Source organism: Delphinapterus leucas, chromosome 2 (assembly GCF_059928025.1).
Source record: "Delphinapterus leucas isolate spDelLeu-1000000601 "Yukka" chromosome 2, BTC_Dleu_Yukka2, whole genome shotgun sequence".
NCBI classification, from domain to species: domain Eukaryota; kingdom Metazoa; phylum Chordata; class Mammalia; order Artiodactyla; family Monodontidae; genus Delphinapterus; species Delphinapterus leucas.
The window spans coordinates 156,126,540-156,152,903 of record NC_143130.1 but is presented as its reverse complement, the minus strand read 5'-3'; the positions used below and the strand labels follow the sequence as shown (position 1 = coordinate 156,152,903).

Sequence of the window (26,364 nt, the reverse complement as noted above, 5' to 3'; positions counted from 1 at the left end):
GGGAGTTGCTACTAAAACAACCTAACAAAGTACCAAAAAGTCTACCTTGGATGAAATCTTTTTAGAAATACAAATTTCTATGAAAAGAAACCTACATAAATTTCTTAGTCTTTATTCAAGGATTGCAGAGAAGTATAATCACTGTGATGAATAGGAAAAACAAACGTGACCTTTCCTTCCTCTCCCAATATACAAATATGTATCAGTGGAAAGGCCAAAATTAAAATCCAAGTTACCTCTACCATAGTCCATGCCTCTTCTACACTCCTTCTAGTGAAGATGCAAAAGCTCAGGTAAGGATAGAGGAATAAGAGGTAGAGGAATGAGAGTATACGATTACAAAAAATGTCATTTTTGTATACCTTGTATTGAGGGAAGCCTAGCTGGCAAATCCACTCTGCAACTTTCTCTGGGCTCCATTCAAGATACCCAAATTGTAGGTCAGTACTTTTTTTTGGCTGGGTTTCTTTATCTTTAGGTACCAGTGTCATTGACTCTGGGGACAGATCTTTCTTTTCATTAGAGGACTCTTTTAAATCCCTCTGAGACTCAGAGTAATATGAGTAGAATTCATAATTGGTATCAGAAAACTGAAACAGATTTTGGAGTTCTTTAGAAAACTCATAATCTGTATTCACTGAGTCTACTTCACTTATTGGAAGAGACTCTAACACAGAGTCTTTTGAAACGTCTTTAGTTTCTTTTACTAACAACTTTCTTGTTTGATAGTCAGAGTACTCTGGCTCATCCCTGTCTACAGAACACTTAAGTCTGATTGGTTCTGGCCTATCTTCCTTGGCAAATTCTACACGTGTCTCTATTCTAAGTAGTGGTTTGGCTTTATATGGTAACTCTGAATCTATCTTCTTAGTTGGCTCTGTTTGTGTCTTCTCTTGCACCTCTGGTATGATCTTCTGTGGTGGCACCTGACCTGTTTCTTCAGTTGACTTTCTCGGTTCTTTCTTTGGAAACTCTGGTTTAGTCTGTTCTGGAGGCTCTGGAACTTGCTCCTCAGTTGACTCTCTTAGTGTCTCCTCTGATCTGGACTTCTGTGATGGTGCTAGACCTGTCTCCTCAGTTGATTTTTTCTGCTTATCTTTTTGATCTGGAGATTTGGTGTCCTCTGGTGGCTCTAGAACTTTCTCTGCAGTTGACTTTCTTTGTGTCTCCTCTTGAACTTCTGGTTTGGTCTTTCCTGATGGCTCTAGAACTGTTTCCTCAATTGGTTTTCTTGATTTTTCCTCAGAAAACTCTGATTCGATCTCTTCTAGTGGCTCTGGAATTTTCTCTTCAGTTGACTTTCTTTGTGTTTCCTCAGTAGACATACTTGGTTTCTCTTCTGGAAACTCTGGTATGGCCTGCTCATGTGGCTCTGTCCTTTTCTCCTCAGGTGACTTACTTTGTGTCTCCTCTGGAATCTCTGGTGTGGTCATCTTTGGTGGCTGAAGATCTGCCTCTTCAATTGATCTTCTTAGTTTCTCACTTGGAAATTCCGGTTTGGTCTGCTCTGTAGGTTCCAGACCCGTCTTTCCATATTGCTCTCTAAGTGACTCCTCCCAAACCTCTAGTTTGGTCCCCTCTAGTAACTCTAATCTTGTCTCACTGATTGTGGCCCCTGGAACCTCAGACTCGGTTTCCTTTCGTAGCTCTAGATCTGTTTCCTTAGCTGCCTCTATGAGCATATCCTCTGCGACATCTGGTTTGGCTTCCTCCTCTGGTTCCCCATGCTTTTCGTCCACAAGGACCTCCAAATCCTTGAAAAGCTCTATCTGTCTGGATGTCTCCGACTTTACCTCTTTGGGAATCCCTAGCTCAATCTCGCTAGAAATGTCTGTCTTGGACTTGTGGGGAGCCTCTTCCTCGGACGTCCAGGTGGGTTTCAGTCGTAGGTGTATATTCTTAGCACTCGCCGGTGTCTCCTCTTTGAAGCCCTCTTCTTGCGTCTCTGGTTGTGGCTCTTGGTCAGTCCCTACAGGCAGCTCTGGCCCTGCCTCTGCCATGCTGCCTGGTTCGACATCTTCAGTCACCTTAAGAGACTGAAGTTTTGGTCTCTCAGGCTGCAGGTCTTCATCTTCACCGGGGCCGGAATCGTAACCTTCTGGGACTTTTGCCGTAACGCACACTAGCCGACGCGCCCAGGCCTCCTAGCAACCCCAATTTCCGATAGCGTGTCTATGGATACCACGACTTCCGGCCGGGTCTCACTGAATCTTCCCCAGGTTTCGTTTCTTCTTTCAAGCACTGACTTTAAAAACCTGCGATCATAAGCACGCAGTAACCCTCCCCGAGCCTGCGTCGCAGGCCTCCGCTAGCCAGAGCTCTCGCGACCGCTCGGGGGCCGACGCGCTGCCCCTTCCGGCCCGCGGGCTCCGCTCGGCTCTTCCCGGCGCGCTGGGCCTTCGGCTCTTTCCGGAGCCACTTGCGGCAGGCTGCGGAGGCGCTGCGGACGCGCGCTGCAGATGTCGGACCAGCGGGCGGCTGAGGGGCCGGGCGTCTGGAGCCCCGCAGCCCGCCGAGGGCCGGCGCACGGCGTCGGGGACGGCCCGGGAGTGGAGGGGAGCCAGGCGGCCGCCTCAGGTACGCAAGGCCGGGCGCCGGCGGGTGGGTGCCGCCGGCCTCGGGACCCCGCACCTCGGTGCGAGGCTCGGCCGCGCTCTGACCCGCGCTGCCCGGAGGAGCGGACCGGCCTGGGCAGCCCCTTCGCGCGCGGAGCCCCTGCCTTCGCTCCTGCCCGGGCCCGGCTCCCCCGGGCCGCGACTCCCGCCCCCGCCATCCTTAGGGCCTGGTCTTCGCTCGAGATTATTTTCTACTCCTGTTTCGAAATGCCTTGGTTCCTGCCCCGCTTCCTTTCTCAGAACAGCCCGGATGATAGTGACAGGGCATCTCTGACCCTGGCGCCTCTTCACCTTCAGCACGCCTGCCCATCACTCCTTGGCTGCCGACCCCGACCCCACCGGCCTTGCTGCCCCTGCTTCTGGCTCCCCACCCCGATCCTCACCTCTGTCCCAGGTCCCAGCCTTTCCACGCGCCTCTCTGCCCCCATCCGAATAGGCAGCCTCGCCTTCATCTGTCCAGAATCCCGTTTGCTCTAGCCTGCCTGCATATAGGGCCCCGCGCCTCACCTCGCATCCATCCTCTCCGCCTCTCAGAGTGGGCGAGATGAAAAGCGCAGTTGGAAATAGGTGGGCTCTGGGGTCTTTTGAATGAACATAGCGGCCAGAGCCAAGGCAGGAAATCGGGGCTGAAATAGGAACTTTGGCGACCCTCCCTCATTCTCCAGGACCCTCCCCTTGTTCCGGAGACTGTCTTACTTCCACCCACGCTAGTTCCTCCATGTGGATTACTTCATTGTCAGTGTCCGAAGGCGAAAGTGTCCAGCGATTACACTTACCTTCCGAGCCTCCTTATCATCACCACACGGGATGCAACTAAAAAGATTCTCATTTGAAATACGGCAGGGTAGGTAGGGGGAGAGTACTGGGCTCACTAAGTAGCAAGTAAAAATTAAATTTCCAGTTCTGAAATTAAAATAGACATCATGAAGTATAGCAGTAGAGGTGGTGCCATGATGCCTGGGTTGGAGTGTGAATCTTTAATTTACTTGGGCAAGTCACTAATCTGTGTTTGTTTCCTCATCTATAAAATGTGGGCACTATAGGGTTGCATGGACCACTATGTATGAGGCACTTGGTGCCTAAGCCACGGTACACAGTAAACTGGTGTTATCCGTTATGAGAATAAGGTCTGTTTTTGCTCACCGAAACTCCACGTGCTGTCAGAGGAGGTGTTCCTGGATGTGTATCTCCGGGTATGGTGACTTTCCCCATCTTTTACTTCTATCCTAAATATCTCCCATTTCCTAATGCTGCTTGGGTCAAACACACACACACACACAGCTTTGAATCACCCAGCTTTTTCATGTGACTTTATATTCTCTTACTTTAAAATATCTAACAATTGTTGTCTTTTTTCCTTCTTATGAACTCTTATGCTTTGTAGTAAATTCAGAATTGCTGGCATGTATTTAACATTATAGCAATAGAAATTTTAAGCATACTTTCTGAACGATTAAGCAAATGAACACTTAGGAAGTCTCATAAACATCTATGTGTTAATATTTATAAATTAAGGATTTTTTTTTTACTTCCTCTTTAGATCCTTGTGGCAAATATACCCAAGCATTTTAAACAGAAAGGTCTTAAGAATAGTCCAGGAATGTTTTGGAGGATAGTGGGTTTGTCTCTGAGTGTGTCTCTCCCCCCACCCCCAAACCTTGTAATTGGTTCCTGCATTCACATTTTCCTCCCAGGATGTTGATGGAAATACTTATTATTACTTTCTTCTTCTTGCCCTCAGAAAACAGGGTGAGTGTTGATTTCTTTTATGTCATGTAGGGGTTTGTTATTGTAGCTCAGAGCAAGCTCTTCCCCTTGAGGTAAGATTTGTTGCTAATAAAATAGCTAATAAAATAATAGTAATGATAGCTTACATTAATTGAATGCTTACTCTGTGCCAGAATGTGGAAAAAGATTTCCTTGTATTATCTGACTTAATCCTGTCAACAGTCATTTCCTCCCCGTTTTACGGAAGAACAAACTACAGCTGAGAGAAGTTAACTTATTTGCTCAAGTTAGGTGTGGAGTTTTTACTGTCTGTCTGAAATTGTCACCTTGTTATGATGAAGTTCAGAATAGTTTATTTTTTATTTTTATTGGCCATTAATCAAGTATTGGTATTCTAGGGCAGGTTACGGTCTTTGCTGTCTAGGGGTTTTTAGTTTGGTAAGATGAGAGTACCCAGGAAGAAAAATCGACCATTCAAAACTTTATATAATTGGGTGTCTTTTATTGCAATTCTTGCCACACTGTGCGGCATGTGGGATCTTAGTTTCCTGACCAGGGATTGAACCCTCGCCCCCTGCAGTGGAAGCACAGAGTCCTAACCACTGGACCACCAGGGAAGTCCCTATTACAATTCTTTATGTACGTACCCCCAAGAAACCAGCTTAAGGGTAGGGACAGACTCTATCTTGTCTGTTTCTCTCCTAGAGTCCTTGATGTGTCCTAGAGGTTCTGTAAATATTTGCTGGATTGTGAGACAAAGTCTCAACACAGGTTTGAAGGAGCATCAAATGAATATGAGGAATTAGGGTTGAGATATCGAGAATGCTCTTTAGGTGAAAGCAGTTGTTCTCAACCAGCAGCGATTTTGCCTCTCCCAGGGGACATTTTGATTGTCACAACTTGGGTTGGGGAGGAGGGGAAGCGCTGTTACTGACATCTTGTGGGTAGAGGCCAGTGAACCTGCTAAACAGCCTCCAGTGCACAGAACTGCCCCCACAATGAAGAGTTATCTGGCCCAGATGTCAGTAGCGCAGCTGTTGAGAAACCTTGAGTTAGAGTTCAGCTGGGTTTCCAAAGTGGTGTGCAAAGCATGCATTTGGCTTAACTCAGAGTTGTATAGGCTTGGGAGTAAACTCAAAACACTGCTTGGAACTAGCAGTTTGTTTGATTGGATCTTTCTGCCACCTTCCTCTGGAAAATGATCCAATGAGTAAGCAATAGAGGCCTAAGAATGAAATCAAAAGAGGTTTCAGGGGACTTCCCTGGTGGTCCAGTGGTTGAAGACTCCGTGCTTCTACTGCCAGGGGAGCAGGTTCAATCCCTGGTTGGGGAACTAAGATCACACATGCCACGCGGCCAAAAACAACAATAACAACAAAAGAGGTTTCTGTCATTCTCTCAGCAATAAGAAATGAGATTGGACATTCAGTTGTTATTGAAATAAGGGTTTTGATTTTTTTCAATGTGTCTTGTTCTTCAAAGCAGGAATTTATAATTATCCAGAATAACCATGACTTGTTTTTTAAAAGTATTCTAGGCAAAGAATACCTTTTGAGGGTCTTCGTGTTTGTCAGCTGCGGTTTTGGTAATAAAGTAAGAAAAATGTTGATGTTCTTCTGAACTAAGCTCTCCATTGGTCATAGTGTTCTTGTTGTTTTATGAACTGTAATTGTTTTTAATAGTCTTTTATTTGGGGGCACCTGGGTCCTTCAGTTCCCAAGAGGAGAGAGAGATCACTCTTTATATAGTGAAACTCTCTGAGGCATATGTTACATCACTTAAGAACAGGGCTTTTCTTTCTTTCATCGTTCTTTTGTTTGTTTGTTTTTTAAGTTTAGGGAGCTTTGGGGAAAATAAAGGGCAAAGTCTGTTATGACCTTGAAGTGAGCAGAACTTGGTCTGGTATATATGACCCTGAGAGCTACTGATGCATGTAGACGTCAAGGACTGCAAACAGGTCAGGTGAACTTGTTCATTATTCTTATGTAGGACTTAGAGCAGTGCAATAAGTCTTTCTGCAGTGATGGAAATGTTGCTTATCTGTGGCTATTTCGACTTCAATTAAAATTTAAAAATTGGTGGTTACTATATTAGGTGGAGCAAAAGAGTGGAAGTCTATGCCAAAGAGCCCCAGTGGTTTTTGGGTTTCTGGGTTTTTTTTTGTTTTTTTTTTTTTATTTATTTATTGGCTGCGTTGGGTCTTTGTTGCTGCACATGGGCTTTCTCTAGCTGTGGCGGACGAGCACGGGCTACTCTTTGTTGTGGTGCGTGGGCTTCTCATTATGGTGGCTTCTCTTGTTGTGGGGCGTGGGCTCTAGGCACGTGGGCTCAGTAGTTGTGGCTCACGGGCTCTAGAGCGCAGGCCCAGCAGCTGTGAAGCTCGGGCCTAGTAGCTCTGCTGCATGTGGGATCCTCCCGAACCAGGGCCCAAACCTGCATCCCCTGTGTTGGCAGGAGGACTCTCAACCACTGCGCCACCAGGGAAGCCCTGTTTTCTCTCTGTTTAAAACAGGACTGCATCTTCCACACTTTAAACTTCTGGAAATAAACATGTATTTCTTTCTCCTTTTCTTACTTCCTGCCTCTCTGAATCCAATTACAAGTTGTTTTACCAGTAGTTCTTACATAGTTTAGCGAATATATTTAACCTTAAAAATCAAAAGCAATATCTCTTTTCACTTTTTTTTCCCTGCATACATTAAGTTGTTAAGATGCTATGAGAAGTGGCTCTTCACATATGAAAGATGCTCAACCTAACTCACAATAAGGGAAGTGAAAATCGTAACTATGCTGGGTAGTTCAATATCTCACTATATGTTGGCAACGGTGTGCAGAAACACAAACTTTCATGTATTGCTGAGGGGTGTGGAAATTGATACAAATGCTATGGAGGGCAATTTGTCAATATCTTTCAAAATTACAATATATGTCCTCATTGATCCTTTTTTTTCTAGGAGTTTATCCTATAGATCACACACCTATTTAATGACACAGACGCAAGGTTATTATAGCATTGCTTGTAATGGTAAGCGATTAGAAAGGGGCTTCCCTGGTGGCACAGTGGTTGAGAGTCCGCCTGCCGATGCAGGGGACACGGGTTCGTGCCCCGGTCCGGGAGGATCCCACATGACGCGGAGCGGCTGGGCCCGTGAGCCATGGCCGCTGAGCCTGTGCGTCTGGAGCCTGTGCTCCGCAACGGGAGAGGCCACAACAGTGAGAGGCCCGCGTACCGCAAAAAAAAAAAAAAAAAAAAGATTAGAAAGGACATAAATGTCAATAGGGAAGTGGTTAAATAAATTATGGAATATCCAGCCATTGAAATGTTAATCAGCTGTGGAAAAGAATGAGGAAGTTTTTTTATATATAGTTATGGAAAGGTCTCTGAGATGTTAAGTAGAAAAAACAACGTGTATGCTAGCATGTCTAGTATGTCCATTATTTGTGTGAAAAAGTATATATATATTCTTTTTATACACACACACACTTTTTTAATGCAAAATATCTCTGGAAGACTATACAAAACCTAGTAACATTGGAGGAAGGGACTGAGATGGGAGGAAGTTTTCACTGTATACTTTTATGCTTTTTGAATTTTGAATAATGTGCATATATTACCTATTCAGAAAAAATACACACAAGCATGTCCTGAGATTCTTCACTGTGTTTATATTGTAAGTTGGAGCCATTCTATGTATCTCTTTTTGCCTTTCTGCTCATCAGGAACTGACCTCTTCTGGAGTTTTTTTTATCTCGGATAAAGTTTCTATGAAATACAGTTTGTAAATTTCCTTCGGGATGATTTTCATACAATTCTTTTTTTTTGTTTGTTGTTGTTGTTGTTGTTTTGCGGTACGCGGGCCTCTCACTGTTGTGGCTTCTCCCGTTGCGGAGCAACAGGCTCCGGACGCGCAGGCTCAGCGGCCATGGCTCACGGGCACAGCCGCTCCGCGGCATGTGGGATTTTCCCGGACCGGGGCACGAACCCGTGTCCCCTGCATCGGCAGGCGGACTCTCAACCACTGCGCCACCAGGGAAGCCGTCTTTTTTTCATTGAAGTATAGTTGATGTATAATGTATAAATTACAGGTGTACAATATAGTGATTCACAATTTTAAAATGTTATACTCTGTTTATAGTTATTATAAAATATTTGCTATGTTCCCCGTGTTGTACAGTATGTCCTTACAGCTTATTTTATTATGTTACTCTTTAAATCCACTACTGACTTCCTTTATTCTTGTGCTAATTTTCATTTCTGTCTAAAAATTCAACCTTATCGAAGTCTTCACCGTGATCCACTACTTACAGAGGCTGATACTGTTCGCCAGTGACAGAAAGAAGGCAGACTTGTAAAAATTCTATTTTGTTTCCATTTTATTCACTAAGGTATCTTAAAACTGAAAAGGGTAGAGGCAATGCAGGTTTCTGTTTTGAGTAATGTTAGACTAGGTAATTGGGATTATTTCTCCCGCTGGGGACAATTAGGAAATAATTGGCAAAATAGAAGCATCTGCTTGAAGATCCTGGAAAGCTAGTCAGCTAGTCAGATAATGAATAATTATTAGGCTATGATCCATGTGAGGGCAGAAGTATAAAGATAGAGGTCTAGGGCTTCCCTGGTGGCGCAGTGGTTGAGAGTCTGCCTGCCGATGCAGGGGACACGGGTTCGTGCCCCGGTCCGGGAAGATCCCACATGCCGTGGAGCGGCTGGGCCCGTGAGCCATGGCCGCCGAGCCTGCGCGTACAGAGCCTGTGCTCTGCAACGGGAGAGGCCACAACAGTGAGAGGCCCGCGTACTGCAAAAAAAAAAAAAAAAAAAAAAAAAGATAGCGGTCCAAGGATGAGAGTCCAATTTGGGGTTCCTTTCTCCTCTGAGAGGATATGCTGAACTCCTAAGTGGGGAGGCTTAATGGCAAGACTGTGGAAGTGCTTCTCTGAACTAAAGCAACAGGGGTTAATCAAGTAGGGGAAACCCTGGTTAACCCCCTTTTCTCTGGGTTAGGACCATGAAAGGCCATGTTCTAGAAGTAAGGGTAAGTTAGAAGCAGGCCATTGCAAAGACTACAGCTCAGCTTCAGAAACATCTGAGTTCATGAAATTGGATTAAGTTAACCCCAGGGTGCTAGTGCCCCCAGGTATGTGGAAGAAGCAAAGGCAAATCTTTTCTGAAGGGTCACTGTAGTCTTCAAATTATTTTGACAAACAGTTTTATAGGAACAATTTCTGGCATGTATCAAAAATGACCAAATGCATGAAAAGACACAATATGAACAAAAATCAAAAGAAATGACAGTAAAAATGGATCCATAGGAGCATCAGATTTTGGAGTTACCAGATACAGACTTAAAAATAATTATATTGTAAGTCAACTATACTTCAATTAAAAATTATATTTATTATGTTCAGGAGGTAAAAGAGAAAGTTGAGAAATTTGGCAGAGAATTGAAATTTATAAAAATAGAACCAAATAGCAATTCTGTAACTGAAAAATACAGATGAAAATGAAGAATTCTGTTGATAGGTTTAACAACAAGTTATTAGACCTGAAGAGAGAACAGTGGACTGGAAGAAAGGTCAGAAGAAAATATGTAAAAATACAACAATGGAAAATTCAGGAAAGAGATGAGACATAGAGGATATGGTAAAAAGGTCTAACATTTGTATAATTGGAGTCCTAGAAGGTAAGGAGAGCAAGAATGGACAGAAGCAATGTTTGATGAGATAATAGCTATGAATTTTCCAAAACTAATGGAATCTACAGATTCACAAAGCCCTGTACACCCCAGGTAGGGGTATATAATCCACAGTAGGTACACATTAAATTAAAACTTCTATAAAACCAAAGCATTTTTAAAAGTAGCCAGAAAATATTAAAAGTAGCCAGAAAAAAATATTAAAAGTAGCCAGAAAAAAATATTAAAAGTAGCCAGAAAAAAATTACAGTTTGCCTTCAAAGGAATAGTAATTAGACTGAAAGCTGACTTATGCACAGAGCAGTGAAAGCTAGATTATCTTTAGAATACTGAAAGAAAATAACTACCAATATAGAATTTTTTTCGGTGAAAATAGTCTTCAAGAATGAAGGTGAAATAAAGATATTTTCAGGCAATCAAAAACAGGATTTATCACCTACAGGTAACTGAATTCTTTAGGCAGAATCAAAATGATCCCAGATGAAAAGAAAATTGCAGTTTAATCTTCCTCATTAACATAGGTGCAAAAAGTCATTAGCAAAAGGTTAACAGACTGAATCCAGCAATATGTATGACCAAGTTGGGTTTTTCCAGGAATGAAAAGTTGCTTTAACATTTTTTTTAAAAAAGTCAGCTGTATAATCACCATTTTAATACAGTAGAGGATAAAACTTATCAGTTTAGTAGAAGCAGAAAAAAGTGGTAAAATTCAGCCTCTACTTATGATTCAAAACTCTTAGCAAACGAGGAATAAAAGGAAACTTTCTTAATTGGATAAAGCATATCTACAAAGTCCCTACAAGCAGCATCAAATTTAATGGGGAAATTTGAAAGTTTTCCTTTTGAGCTTAGGAATAGGACAAGGTTGTCCACTCTCACCGCTTGCTTTTCATCATTTTACTGGATATTCTAGCTAGAACAGTCAGGCAAGAAAAATGAAACATGTAGGGATTATAAAGGAGTCCTATTCCGTCTGTTACTTGCAGATGATTGTGTACATGGGAATCCCAAAGAGTCTATAGGCAATGTATTGAAATTAATAAATTTGTCCAGATTGTTGGATATAGGTCAATATGCAAAATTCCATTGCATTCCTGTGTACTAGCGAAGAAGTTAAATATATATGTGTGTGTGTGTGTGTGTATATATATATATATATATATATATATATGTAATTTACTACAGAATAAAGAAACTTCAAATACCTAGGAACAAATCTCACAAGATATATGCAAAAACTTTATACAGAAGATTATAATACATTATTATTGAGAGAAATTAAAGAATAAGTAAATGGAAGGATCTGCCATATTCTTAGTTTGGAAGACTCAGTATTGTAAAGATGTCAATTCTCCCCAACTTGATTTATAGATAAAATACAATCCCAATAAAAATCCTAGAGGGTTTTGGTGGGCCATCTGGGTGGAGTTTGACAAGCTGGTTCTAAAATAGATATAGAAATGAAAGGCCATTACCAAAGAAATGAAAGGCCAATACCAAAGACACTCAAGTAAGAACAACAAGATGGGAAGATTTGGTGTATCAGGTGTCAAGACTTTTTAAAAAAAGTTTTATTGAAATATAGTTGATTTACAATCAAGACTTATTTTAAGGCTTTTACAGAATAGCCCAGTTAAGCCCTAGGAATAGAAATAAAAGCCTAGGAACAAAATCTTTCATTTGCAACAAAGATTGTACTTTAGAGTAGTGGGGCAAGAATGGTAAATATTGCTGGTAAAATTGAATACCCTAAGAGAAGGAAGGAAAAGAAAAAAAACCTTGATCCTTATCTCACACACCATAAACACAAAAAATCAACTCTAGTTGGATTGTAGATCAAAATGTGAAAAAAAATACAATAAGCTCCTAGACAATAATAAAGGAGAGTATTTTCTTGATCTCAGTGTAGGGAAAGACATCTTAAACAGGACACGCAAAGACTAATAAAGGAAAAGATTGATAAATTTTGACTACATTAAAATTAAGAACTTTGGTTCATCAAAGGACAGACACCATTAGAAGAGTGAAAAGGTAAATCACAGAGTGGAAGCAGGTATTTATAACATACAATTGACAAAAATTTGTATCCAGAACTCCTATAAATAATAAAATGACAATCCAGGGCTCAGCTTTTGGCTCAGAGGAGGCCAAGGTGCAGCTTTCTTTGGTTGTCCCTAATCCGGGTTCACCTGATACCAGCTGCCTGGACGCCACCACGCCTTGTTTCTTTTTGCTTGAATGCATTATTTTCTGTCTCTGACAGTTGTCTCCTCTGCTTAGTCATCTGCTTTTGCATGGCATGCAAAGGCTTCTTCCAAAAGGTAGCCTCAGTCCCTGACCCGACTGAGGCTCTTCACAGTTTGTTTTGGTCTCTGGTACCAACCCCAGACTTGGGGGAAGAGAATTGGAAACTGTGGGGCAGATGTTCACCCAAAACCAATAGCCAACATAGTGTTCCCTGGTCACAGGACTGCCCCTTCAAGGCTGTGGACAGGCAAAGTTCTTAAGAGAGGGTTGTAGACATCTCTAATATAACATAATTCTCTATAACAGGGAAAGATTTGAAACAGAGTCTAGCTCTAACAATAGGGGCTTGGGGATTGGTTAAAGAAATTATGGGGTAATATGCAGCCATTTTAAATTATTTTTTTAGTCCCATTTTTTTTTTTTTTTCAGTACGCGGGTCTCTCACTGCTGTGGCCTCTCCCGTTGCGGAGCACAGGCTCCGGACGCGCAGGCTTAGCGGCCATGGCTCACGGGCCCAGCCGCTCCGCGGCATGTGGGATCCTCCTGGAACGGGGCACGAACCCGTGTCCCCTGCATCGGCAGGCGGACTCTCAACCACTGCGCCACCAGGGAAGCCCTAGTCCCATTTTTATTGACCCTGAAAAATTTTCATGAATAATGTTCAGTAATATTAGGTACATGTCCTTTTGGAAATATAGGTATATAAATAGAATTTTTATATAAATATTTATATAATATATAAATATTATATATACATTTATATTTGTACTGAGCCTTAGAATGAGTAGAAACTATGAAACATTAATGGAATAATTAATGAAAAGCTGTATTCATACCTGAGCTAGTAGGTATTATAGTCCAACTGATCAACTCATTGTACAGTATTGTCCAGTAGAAACTGTGGTCTCCATGCCCCACCCAAAGTTGATTGCTGGGGATGGGGGGGGAAATATATAAATATATAGATGTCTATACGTATACATTTATCTATATATGTCATACATATAAATATGCACATATATGTGTATGTATATGTATAAATATATTTCTGAGAGGATATGCACCAAAATGTTAACAGTGGTTATTTTGGGCTAGTGGGATTGTGTTTGGTTGTTTTGTTTATTTCTTGTCTGTATTTCCTGATTTTTCTACACTGAATAATGGATTATTTGTATATTAAAGTCTGGAAGGGTAAATGCAGAATGTTTTCTTATCTGTATTTAATTTGTTCTACAATGCGCAAAGCATGTACTTGTGTCATTTCAAAAACCTAATTTAAAATCAATAATACGGATACATGAAGTCCTGCACTTAAGTTAAGATGTCAGTTATTTTCCAAAAATCTGTTTCAAAAATAGAGCATAGGAGAGACTGAGCTTGGAATAAGTTTATTTTTATAAGCCCTTGGAGATCTTGATTGACTTATTTAGGCCAACGGGGTAAGTTTGCAGTTAAAAAAATCTAGTGCCCAGTTAATGTCTTACGTCAAGAAATACTGTGCCCTTATTAAGAGATGATTGTCTCCATGTACTCTGCATGGTTTAGGACTCATCTGAAAAAGTTGTCCATTTTAGCTCTTTTCTTGAAATGGAACAAAGAGATGATGGAGAGAACTGGAGATGGTCGGCCTGGGAAGGAACTTGCAGGAAATGTGATAGCAGGCTGTAAATATTTGAAAGGATATTGTGGGGAGTAGTGATCGAAGAGCAGAATTTATTAGGAAGTGAATTTTACTTAGGTCAACATAGGGAAGAACTTTTTATTCTCGTTATCTCTTGGTGAAAAGGGCCTCTTCACAGACTAGGGGACCCTGGGGAATGTCTGACTTTTGTCTTAGACTCAGTTCCTTTGTTGAGAGGTGTAAAGAAAACCTCAGTCCTCCTGTGTTTCTCCTTTACTCTGTCACACAGCCACACTCTCAACACTTCTGACACCAGATGTGTGGAGTTTTTTCCCCACACCAAGCAACTCTGCAACACCAGCTGGGTGTCCTACAATTTAACTCAATTCTAAACACCATCTACCTGGAGATAGTGTCAGATCCCACTGGTTAAGGGCTCAATCCTACAAGATTGCTCCCATCCCACTTCAGATGCCAGTTGCCAGTAGTAGTTCCCCAGGTTACCCACAACTTCTGTCAGACTTGACTACAAATTGGTAGTTCCCATGACTTCCTCCCCCTTGGGTTTGATTAAATGCCAGAACAGCTCAGAGGACTCAAGGAAACACTTACGTTTACCAGTTTATTAAAAGATATGGTAAAGGTTACAGATGAACAGTCAGATACAGAGGGCGAGGTCTGGGAGGGTCCCAAGCGAAGGAGCTTCTGTCCCCACAGAGCTGGGGTGGGTCACCCTCCTGCTATAGAGATGTGTTCACTGAGCTGGCCGCTTTCCAAACCCATTACTTTTGGGATTTTTATGAAGGCTTCATCATGTAGGTGTGATCAATCATTAACTCCATTTCCAGCCCTTCTCCCCTCTCTGGAGAAAGGATGGTGGGGTTGAAAATCCCAAGCTTCTAATCATGGCTTTGTCTTTCTCTTTACCAGCCCCCATGTAGGGGCCCAAGAGGCACTTCATTAGAACAAGAGACATTGTTATCACCCAGGAAATTCCATGGGATTAAGGAACTCTGTGGCAGGAACCAAATCAAAGACCAAATATTAGAACAAAAGGTACTCATAGTGCTCTAATCACTTAGGGAATTATAAAGGTTTTAGTTCTGTGCCAGGAACTGGGGGCAGAAACTAATATATGTATTTTCTATTATCTCACAAGAGGAAAATCAGGTAGCATAAGCTGTAAGGTCTTTCTACCTATGAGAATGTGAGTTGACAAAAAGAAAATAGATCCTATTCACATACAAAAAAAAAATGAGACTAAAGTTGAATCACAAATATTTACCTGTCATTTATACTCTTATGTTGCTACCAAACTCTGAAATTTTCAGTGTTTGAGGTTTACATCAGTAAGTTATATTTTATATTGAGAAGTGAACTTTGGGCTTCAGTTTTTTTGCTGTCTTAACTAGAGGAGGTTCACCAGGGGTTATCTAAACACACTAAACCATATGCTTTTCTGAGTGCTCACAGGAAAGGCTACATGAATACACCGTGAAACTTAGTAACACCTAATGGTTAAGAGCATAATTGCCTGGGTTTGCATCCTATCTCTATGCCTTAGTTTCCTTACCTGCAAAGTGGCAATGATAATACCAGTCACAGGCTTGTTGTGAGCCTGGGAAACTGGTCTTCATTGTACATTTCACCTGTATATTCCTTGACGATGCTGAGCGGTTTTCAGTAAGTCATTGGTGAATGAGTGAGTGAGTAAATGAATGAAATTACAAAAATCCTTTACCCGACCCTGGATACGGTGATGTGAGCTGATCGATTGTAGAGGTGGCACTCTCTACTTTGGCACTGAATTCCAGTTCATTTCATTCTACATTCCATTCTGTCCTCTACGTTCTGCCTAGTTTAACCATTTGCTTTCTGTGAAATGTGATCCTTGAATTAAGATGAATTCTGTGGGGACTTGTTTTGGAAAATGACATTTTTTTTATGAGTAGGTTATAATGGTCTGAGAATACTTGGACTTGAATAATTTATGTACTGGGGCTCCCAGAGTATAAAGTTTGTGCCTAGATTATTTTTAGAAAGGGAAAGTTGGTTGAAACTGCCAGATTTTTAAAAAAGATACAAGATAATTATGATTGTGTTCCTTCTCCGGTATTGAATTTTTCTTCCCATGATTTTCTAGAGAATGAAGATCTGGAAGTCACCAAGGTCACCTCTCTAGCAGCTTCTGCCTCTGATCCGGAACCCCATTCCTCACCCTACAGGTAGGGACAGCAACTACTTTGGATATAATGCTTCTCGGGGTTTTATCTTCTGAGATAGTAATTGATGAAAGAAGTAAACAGTGACTTTAAGGGGGAAGACAAGATGAAGTGAAGAGTATGGAGTGTTTTGTCATTAATTAATCAATCCTTAAGTGTGTTTAGGGGGAATGCAGGTCTATTTCAGGTTATAAAATTTTCTTTAACTCTCAGAGAATAGAACTGTAACAAATAGTGTAGTGTCTTCATTTATCTCCTCTTGAAGACCAGGTTAAAATGTTAAAACATTAGAAATGGATCCCAGGGACTTCCCTGGTGGCACAGTGGTTAAGAATCTGCCTGCCAATGCAGGGGACATGGGTTCGATCCCTGGTCCGGGAAGATCCCACATGCCGTGGAGCAACTAAGCCCGTGTGCCACAGCTACTAAGCCCACACACACACCACAACTGAAGGCCATACACTCTAGGACCTGTGTGCCGCACCTACTGAGTCCGCATGCTGTAACTACTGAAGCCCACGCGCCCAGAGCCTGTGCTCTGCAACAAGAGAAGCCACCGTGATGAGAAGCCCGCGCACCGCAACGAAGAGTAGCCCCTGCTTGCCGCGACTAGAGAAAGCCAGCGCACAGCAGCGAAGACCCAATGCAGCGCCCCCCCAAAAAAAAAAGAAAGAAAAAGAGTGTCCACAGGTGGACTTTCAAGAGAACATGTGTTTGGTTTTTACCCATAAAATGCACACACACAAACACAGTGTTGCAGGCAGTTTTTTATTATGTAATTTTCAGATTAAACCACGAGGATGATCTTCAGGTTGTCATTCTTAATTTCCCTCTCCACCCATCTCATCCTTCTGCCATCACTGATATCAGAGTATATAGCAGAAAGGGAACAGTAGTACTGCGCCCTAGAATAAGTGGAAGCCACAAAACATTAATGGAATAATTAATGAAAAACTGTTATTTTGGAGAATATTTTGGAGAATATTATAGTCCAACTGATCAGCTCATGGTGCAGTACTGTCCAGTAGAACCTGTGGTCTCCATGCCCCACCCAAAGTTGATTGCTGGGGGTGGGGGTATGTTAAGATTTCTTTTTCTTTTGGCTATGCCACACGGCATGCAGGGTTTTAATTCCCTGACTAGGGATTGAACCTGTGCCCTCTGCTGTGGAAGCGTGGAGTCTTAACCAGTGGACCACCAGGGAAGTCCCATGATATTTTTAAAATGTTATTTCTTAAGTAGAAATTCTCTCTTCTTCCTTTGTATATGAAATAAAACTTTTTCCCCCAGAATTCAGACAATGGAAAATAATAATAATTAATATAATTTTAATACAGTTGGTGATAATAATATAATAGCCACCCTTTATTGAACGCCTCTCTGTAATAATGATAATAAAATAGTTACTTTTTATCAAATATTTCTGTTCGTACAATACTGTACTAGGTGTTAAAATGTATTATCTCAGTTAATCCTCGTAACAAACTGAATAAAGTATTTTTTTAAGATGAGGAAAATGAAACAGTGAATTTAATAATTTCCCCAAGTTCACACAGCTTTAGTTTTGTTTACTCTAAAGCTTATTTCTCATAAGTAGCAACAGAAGGGTTTTGAGTTCTATGCTTAGAGCTACTAGGTTATTACATATAAGGATACTTTTAGAAGACATAGCCTCCTCCAGGCATTGATTATTTGAGATAATTCATGTTCTCATCAAATGCTGTGAGAAGAGTGTCCTTCTGTCCTTCCATTTTCCTGCCACCACGCTTTTTCTGCGCATGTTGATTCTTGTTTGTTTGTTTTGTGGCCATGGCCCGTGGCATGCGGGATCTTAGTTCCCTGACCAGGGATCGAACCCCTGCCCCCTGCAGTGGAAGCGCAGAGTCTTAACCACTGGACCACCAGGGAAGTCCCTGCACATGCTGATTTGAAGGATCCTTGGGAGATGGCTTTTGGTACAGAGCTGATTTTTTCATATTAAGAGTAAATAAATTTTTTGAGTGAAGAATATAGACTATTCTTAGAAAAAAGGAGATAAAAATTTCAAGTTTTGTTTCTAAAATCTGATGTGTGAAGAAAAAAAAATCCAGCATGCATGACGCCTGAAGTCTGGTGTTTGTGTTTTGTATATTTTAGAAATGGAAACGGCATGACTCTCGGTCTTTTCTAGTGAGGCTGGCCGGCCGGCCAATCTCTCCCTCCCTTTGGGATGGCCTCCCTGCTCTGGGTTAGCATAAACCAGAAGGCTTACAGTGAGAGTTTTTCCTTTACATGGTTTATCACCTGCATCAAGTGATTTGCAATTTATCTTTCCCAAAGTACCTTTCACTAATTCTTCAGAGCATAAAATGCTAATGTGAATATTAAATTTATGCATGTGCTGTTTAAAATATTTTTTAAATAAGCAGAACCATATTTGTGCAAAGTAGCATGCACAAAGGCAAGGAAGAAACTACATTTTAGATGCCATATACAGTAAGGTCAGGCTGATGGTCAGATTAACTATTGTGTTCTCACATTCCGAATAGTCCTCTTTTGTTCCCAAACAAAAGTTAACGTATTCATTTATTCATTCAACAGATGTTTATTGAGAGCCTGCTGTTACCTGGCAGTGTTCTAGGTACTGAAGACACCACAAGTGAACAGACAATCCACATCCCGGGCCTCATGTAGCTTATATTCTAGTGGGGGAGGTAGATGGAAAAAAAGTATACATCGCATTTCATAGAATCTAAGTTGTCATCAACTATAAGATGTACTGTTATTTTATATACCACCAAGAAAGGAAAGAATGCCCAAGATAGGCTAATAAGAGACCTCCCACAAAAGCCTGCCCCTTCAGTGAAAAGAGAAACAAGGAAAGAGGTTGCTCCACACAGAAAAGGAGAGCAGGGCAACTTGAATGTCTCAACCTTGGCGCTGTGTAAGGGGGGGAAAAATACCTCCCCTGAGAATATGAGCCACAAGTCTGTTGTGTAAATTCACTCTGCAAGTGTGGTCCAAACAAAACTCGTAAACAGAACATAATTCAAGTCACCTCAGTTGGTAGCATTCCCAAGCCCTGGCAGAAGCAAATGCAAATCCCCTGAGGAGGGATTCCGTGTCACTGCAGGCCCACGGCAGTTTTAAGATACCACCAGTTTTTAGGACATCCTGTATTTCAGTTGTATTAAAATCTGAAAACAAATATGCATCTCGCAGTCAACAAAATATGGTACATAATATGTCAGGCAGTCATCAGTGCAGTGAAGAAAAATGAACAGGGTACGGGTGTAAAGAGTGATGAGCCAGGGAGGGGACGCCTCTCCCAAAGTGATGGCTGAGCAGAAACCTGAAGGACGGAAGGAAGCCCTGAGTAACTGGGGGAAGAGTATTCTAGGCTGAGGCCATAGCAGGCCCCCAGACCCTCAGTGGGGGAGTGCTTGAGGTGCTCGAGTACTCTCAAAGATTCAACAGGCCATTGTGACTGGCGTGGACTGGGCAAGGCAAGAGGAGGTCATTCTAGGAGATGAGGTCAGAGTGCAAAGGGCCTCAGGGTTCCATGCGACAAGCTTGGCCATGGAAGCTGTTAGTCTAGAGGGAGTAAGACCCAGTCCCTGCCATCAAGCTCACCTCCTAATAGAGGAGGAGACATAATAAGTAGTGCCAAGGAACCAAAATGGGCTCTAATTTCTGGGTTTAAGAGAATAAAATAGGCTCACAGCCTAGACCAATTTATAGTTCACACAGAATAATCAACCACAGCTCTGATTTTCATAGTAACTACCTCTTGTTTGTTCTGAGGTCAATTGGAGTGACTTAGATATCCCAAAAGATGGCTCTGTTTTATCTGAAGAAGAGGTAATTTATAAACTAGGAGTGATCTTTCTTGTTTATGTTAAAAAAGAAAGAAAGAAGAAACTAATGAACTCCAAAATAAGCCCTCTGTTTCCCCGTGCAGTTTGTAGTGCTGTTTCCCAGTTGTTTGCTCAGCCTGTCTGAGGAAATGGACGATACCCTAAAGCAGCAGTTCTCAAAAGTTAACACTCTTAAATTTATTGAGGACCTCAAAGAATTTTTGTTTATGTGAATTATATCTTACAATGTTTACTATACTAGTAATTAAAACTAGAAAATTAAAAAATAGTTATTCATTTAAAATAATAAGGAACTCATTACATGTTAATATAAATAACATGTCTTTAATGAAAAACAATTGTTTTCCAAAGAAAAAATAATTTAGTGAGAAGAGGGATGTTGTAAATCTCTTTAATGTGTGTCTTAACAAAAGACAGTTGGATTCTCAGATCTGCTTCTGCATTCGTTCTGTTGTGATATCATATGTCATGTAGTCTTTGGAAAACTCCACTGTAAACTCTTGAGAAGATGAAAATGAAAAAAGGCAAATAATATTTTAGAATTATTATGAAAAGGTTTTGACTTCACAGACTCCCCTGAAAGAGTCTTAAGGACGCCAGGGGTCCCTGGACCATACTTTGATAACTGCTTGTCTAAAGACTCCACGCCACCTTTTGTTGGCAACAGATTTCCAAGAAGCCTGGGGTATTGTGCTACAGCCCCGGCTCTTAACTCACTTTCTGGTCTCTCCAAAGCCAGAAGAAATGGAAGAGAGCATAAATTATTCCCTTGCTTCTTTAAAATCAGCTATTGGAATAGTGGTTTTCTTTTTTTTTAATTTTATTTTTGGCTGCATTGGGTCTTTGTTGCTGCATGCGGGCTTTCTCTAGCTGCGGCGAACGGGGGCTACTCTTCATTTTGGTGCGTGGGCTTCTCATTGCATTGGCTTCTCTGTTACGGAGCACGGGCTCTAGGTGCGCGGGCTTTAGTAGTTGTGGCACTTGGGATCAATAGTTGTGGCGCATGGGCTTAGTTGCTCCATGGCATGTGGGATCTTCCCGGACCAGGGCTTGAACCCATGTCCCCTGCATTGGCAGGAGGATTCTTAACCACTGCGCCACCAGGGAAGTCCCAATAGTTGTGTTTTAAGTTATTGGGATAGTAGATTAACGTGCTTAAAAAAGTGAACTGGGTGTGCTATGGATATCAGTGATAGGGTGTGAATGGAAACGCTGAATGCTCCTGGGATAAGGCGGAGAGGGTTGCCTTGCTAATCAGTCTGTACTTCCTTTGTTTTGTGATCAGTTTCTGGCTTAGGCGAGGCCTCCTCCCTTTGCTTCTAACAGCAGCTTTATGTGTGGAACAGACCTGGGATTCTAACTCTTCTTTTGTTGAAATTCTGTGCAGAGCAAATGGCATCGGTCCCAGACTGAGGAATAAAAACCAGACCTGCGGTCTATCTCAGATGACTGAGCTGTGTGTTTACCGTGGTTCTCGGAGCCTGGGATGTGGTGTTGTCAGTCCTGAGCCCTCACATGCTGTCACTGCTTCATTGTAGGCCATTTCAGCCCTGGGCAGTGGTCAGCTGAAATGACGGTGGGCCCAAATGCCAGAGGAAACAGGGGTTGAGGGTACCCTTTGAAGGTTTTTTTCTTTCTGAGTTTCTCCAGGACCATTGTGCCTTTGAAAAGAGTCCTTGAGGGGAATTCCCTGGCGGTCCAGTGGTTAGGACTCCACGCTGTCACTGCCAAGGGCCCGGGTTCAGTCCCTGGTTGGGGAACTAAGATCCCACAAGGGAACTGAGATCTCACAAGCTGCATGGTGCAGCCAGGAAAAAAAAAAAAAGAGTCCTTGAACTGACATGCTCTCTTTCTCTGGGAGGCCACAGATGGTATCTCCGGTGAGGGAGGATGCCACAGAAGATCAGCAGAAGGCAGCCAGTGCCATGGAGGCACAGGCCTCGGTGGAACAGGAATTGCTGTCTGCAGACCAGGCCCAGGTCCTCAGCAAGGTAGGGCGCACATTCTTACTCTCTCTCTGAAAAGCACTAGTTTGTGACAACAGAATTTAGATGCATTTGGGTGGGTTGGAATTAGAAAGCACTGTCATCTCAGGTTTAATTATTTGGGGAATGATCATGTGTATCCTCCCCAGGGCCCATCACTGTACTAGCACCCAGTAAGCATCTATTCAAAAAATGAAGTGTTACAATGAATGTTCCCATGTTGTCTAAAATCCACTCGATGTGAGGAAACTTCAACCATTGGATTATGTGTTAGTCTCAGTTTTCTTGTGGTAGATTTACTCGGTATTTATGGTAAAGATTCCATAGAAATGGTACCAGTAGTAGTGGTCTCCCTGCCATGGAGGGATGGGCTGTTCGTACCATTATTAACATATATATTAGAATAATAAATGGTGTCAGTAAAGACAGTGCCGAACATTATAGTTACATTTGTATGATGCTTTAGAGTTTACAAAGCATTTTTATCCATAATACAATACTTCATTTACTCCTGAGAACAACCCTGTGAGATAGGTACCATTATGTCCCCAATTTAAAGATGAGGAAACTGAGGCTCAGAGCTGTTAGTGACTTTACTAAGTCTATGCAACTGTTAAGTTGCAAACTAAATCTTTTGTTTAACCTTCTGTAAGAGGAAGGACTCATTCAAGCAAGTTAGTCAAAGTCTGATTTACCTCATTTAACATTGGAAATAAGAGCTGGAGAACTTACTCTTCAGAAACAGATATTATGAGAAAATAGTCTGGGAGGATTACAGCATTCATTTATTCATTCATTCATTTATTGCAAATATAATTCTGATTCCTTATCTGGACTGCTGTCTCACTGATGTGCTCTTCCGTGTTGGCAGTAGGCGTACATTCCTTCTTGAGTTGCTTGTCAACTGCTTGGAGAAGGGGCAGGAAATTAAGTCATAATAGCATGAAATAGGGGAATGGTAATCTGAGTGGTTTGAAGTGAAACCCACTAGGGAGAGACTGCAGGCTCCTGCCTTGGGTCAGTGAGGGCTTTGCGAGTATCGAGTGATATTTGCACTTACATGCAAGTTAGATGTCTGGCAGCAAATATACTGTTTAAATGCAAATCCTGGGGCTGGTCTAAGGTGAGATTGTGATTATTTATACAACATTGTTAGTGAATGAGACAACCTATAGGGTGAGACATCCAAGGTGTGCCATGGGTGAGAGAGAGAGACAGACAGCCAGAGAGTAGGAGCCAGATTCTCTCTCTGCAGTACTTTGGTGAACTGATTGACAGTGACCTGGAAGTAACCTGTGGATGGAAATTGTAGCAGGAGGATGTGTGGCCAAGTGAAGGTTGAGCTAAAGCCCAGATGCAAGAGCTGTCCTGAGAGGAGCCGAAGGGAGAGACTGTGCAGGCATGGCCCAGAAACGCTGCGCCCAGAAATGCTGTCGATGGAAAAGTCAGTAGCAAATTTTGAGGATGTCCTTGGGCAAGGATTTTATGAAGGGTCTGAAGTGGGAAAGTTGCAAAAAGCAGGAGAGAACAAGAAAGAAGCTTTAAACTAGGGAACATGTTGATGGCATTAAAAAAAGTTGGTAGAATTTATTAGCAACCTGTGGCTGGAGGAGGGAGCAGGAATGTTGACTAGCACTCAGACTGTGAGTTGGAAGAGTGGAGGTAATAGGGCAGGGGAGGCAGCCTTCAGGTGGAAAGAGGCTAATTGGAATCCGCCTTTATATATGTCCTGTAACCAGAGCTCTCTTATGCAGATGGCTAAGTACCATGGTCTGCCAAGGTCTGGGGACATCGTTATGATCCAGTCTGAGCACACAGGAGCTGTAGATATTCTTTCAGCTGATTTGGAATCTGCAGACCTTCTGGGGGACCACAGGAGAGGTGAGACCTTTGGGGGTGTGGAAGGTGGTTTTTTTTTTTTGTTTGGTTCCCAGTGGGTACTTAAAGAAAGGCAGGCAGACAGATGGAAGGAAAGAAAGAAAGGAAGGGGAAAGCATAAGATTACATAGGTGATTATATTACAAAAGGAGGAAAAACAACTAGTGTCTGAATATTACATTCTGGATAGAGTACCAGGTATATATATGGTACGTAAAGAGACCTATTTCTTAAGCTGAGTAGCTGACACACCTCAGGGCAGTGCTCTCTCCTTCCTTGTGAAAAGAAGTCAGGGAAGCCAGTAGGAAGAATGTCTTCGACTATGACAACCTCCCTAAGCAAAATGCCGGGTGTGGCAGCATTTCCTCCGGGTTTCTTTCTCAGTAGTGAGCTGCCTGTCCTTTCAGTCTCCCCGCCTCTGATGGCACCTCCATGCATCTGGACCTTTGCCAAGATGAAGGAATTCAAAAGCAAGCTGGGCAAAGAGAAGAACAGCCGTCTGGTGGTAAAGCGGGGTGAGGTGGTGACCATCCGGGTACCTACCCACCCAGAGGGGAAGCGTGTCTGCTGGGAGTTTGCGACCGATGACTATGACATTGGCTTTGGAGTTTACTTTGACTGGACCCCTGTAACCAGCACTGACATAACGGTGCAGGTCAGTGATTCCAGTGAGGATGAGGATGAAGATGAGGAGGAAGAGGAGGAGATTGAAGGTAAATTTAATTTTAACATAATTTGCAGTTTCCTTTTCTGTCTCAACCTAATTTGCAGCGATCACTTCCTGTGTTGTACCTGTCGTCCTCTTCCTGAGAATGCAGGTGAAGAATCCCTTTCAGCATGGCAAGCTAAGTTGAGTGATGCAGGTCAAAGTCAGACCCTCAAAGAACATTCTGGTGGGGTGGCTTTGATGCCTTAGTGGAAAGCTTCTTTTCTTTTTAATCAGTACCTAGCCATGTCCCCCAAGATCTCCTTGGGGACAGGGATAGGTTGGGGGCAGGAAAAGGGGTGGACCCCTGCTGGTGTATGTATGGGCAGTGTTTTTCAGATCACATGTATAAATCTGAGATTATTTTATGTTTCTCTCTTACTTGTGGGATATTTACATTTATTCTTGGTCTGGAACCAAACTGAGTGATTACAATTTGCTAAATGTACCGATTCTCTCCGCCCTCCAAACTGTCACAGCTGGTTGACAAGAGCAGTTTTAAAAATAGTCTCTGTGCTCTGTTCCAGCTGTTACTTGCAGCGCCTACTCACATGGCCCTGAAGCTGCTTTTTTCTGTTTGTTTGTTTTGTAGTATAAGAGTAGGTTCTAAGCATTAGCCTTATTCCTTTATTTTCCCATATAATCTTACGGGAAAGATTAAGTCATTAAGTCATTCCCTTAACTTGCTTCTTCATGGAAAAGCAAGTCTGCAGGGAAATCTGCATGTATTCAGGAAGGAGGAGAACCTCAGATCTTATTTGCTGACCTTCATGGGGACCAGTAGGAGTTCGGGGTCGCTCCATATAGCACTTCCAGCATTTCAGCACTTTTCCACATTTCCCACCTCCTTCAGCGAGTTCTTTTACCTGTTGGATGAAAAGATGTCAGAATTTTCCCTTCTAAATATCTTTTTCTCCCCCTTGGAAATTTCCAGATACTCTTGGAGCTAGGAAGGCTCTATAAGGCTAAATCACTCTTTCTCAGTGCAGACACTATTGGCATTTGGGGTGAGACACTGCTTTGTTGAGAAGGTACTATCCCTATATTTAGCACTCCTGAACCCTTGAGCACTAAATGCCCGTATCACCAACTGGTCACTCTGATGGCCCGAAGGCCACCAGACATTTCCAAATGCCCATAGGAGGGCAACAGTATCTCCCCTGGGTGAAAGCCACTGGGTTACCTGGTCCATCTTTTCACCCTCAGGTAGGCGTATTTGGTCTCTGAACTCATATCCAGACACTCTGCCTTTTGCTCATGCAGACCCTGTCCCAGCTGGAGACGTGGAGCGAGGCTCCAGGAGCTCCCTGCGGGGCCGCTATGGGGAGGTCATGCCCGTGTACCGGCGGGACAGCCACCGAGACGTGCAGGCCGGCAGCCACGACTACCCTGGCGAGGGCATCTACCTGCTCAAGTTCGACAACTCCTACTCCCTGCTGCGCAACAAGACTCTCTACTTCCACATCTACTACACCAGCTGAAGGCCCGCTGGGACAGGGGGCAGGCGGTGTTTGCTGGCTGGAGCAGGCTGCCAGCTGGGGCCTCTTGTTTTGGATAGGCAAGAGCTAAAAGTTGAGCGTGGGGCTCCCGACCCTCACGCCCTGGCTGGCGTGCCTGACTGTTGACCCCATGTAGCTTTTCCCCCTCCCAGGCTTCTGCAGATGGTGGTGTAGTGCCCCTGTTCCGTGGTCCCTGACTCACGCTCTTCTGGCTTTAGACTCCAGCAAAATCTCTCTGTGGAGGAAACCATCAGGCAAAAGCCTGAAAGGAAGTTGGGGGTTGCGTTTTAAATATAGTTTTGTTTTGGTACAA

The 26,364-nt window shown here is 42.7% G+C and overlaps 2 protein-coding genes across 5 annotated transcripts in view; one reads left to right on the top strand and one right to left on the bottom strand.

Annotated features, from left to right (window-relative positions):
* Window positions 1–3,327, bottom strand: part of SAMD15 (sterile alpha motif domain containing 15) — a 19,101-nt gene extending 15,774 nt beyond the window's left edge. The window contains exon 1 of the mRNA XM_022576442.3: window positions 363–3,327. Within this exon, the coding sequence (XP_022432150.1) occupies window positions 363–2,000 (1,638 nt within the window). The 5' untranslated portion in view covers window positions 2,001–3,327. The remainder of the gene's footprint in view (window positions 1–362) is intronic.
* TMED8 (transmembrane p24 trafficking protein family member 8) lies at window positions 2,205–26,364 on the top strand. 4 transcript variants are annotated; one of them, XM_089908018.1, is made up of 7 exons: window positions 2,489–2,577; window positions 14,835–14,960; window positions 16,048–16,129; window positions 21,852–21,974; window positions 23,708–23,849; window positions 24,254–24,559; window positions 25,816–26,364. In XM_089908018.1, exons 4-7 carry the CDS (start codon window positions 21,852–21,854, stop codon window positions 26,031–26,033), a joined length of 789 nt encoding a protein of 262 aa, XP_089764144.1. In that variant the 5' UTR covers window positions 2,489–2,577; window positions 14,835–14,960; window positions 16,048–16,129; the 3' UTR covers window positions 26,034–26,364. The 4 variants fall into 4 exon arrangements, with proteins under 4 accessions (XP_022432153.2, XP_022432154.2, XP_089764144.1 ...); XM_089908017.1 differs by having other exon boundaries at window positions 21,845–21,974; XM_022576445.3 differs by lacking the exon at window positions 14,835–14,960 and having other exon boundaries at window positions 2,205–2,577; window positions 21,845–21,974.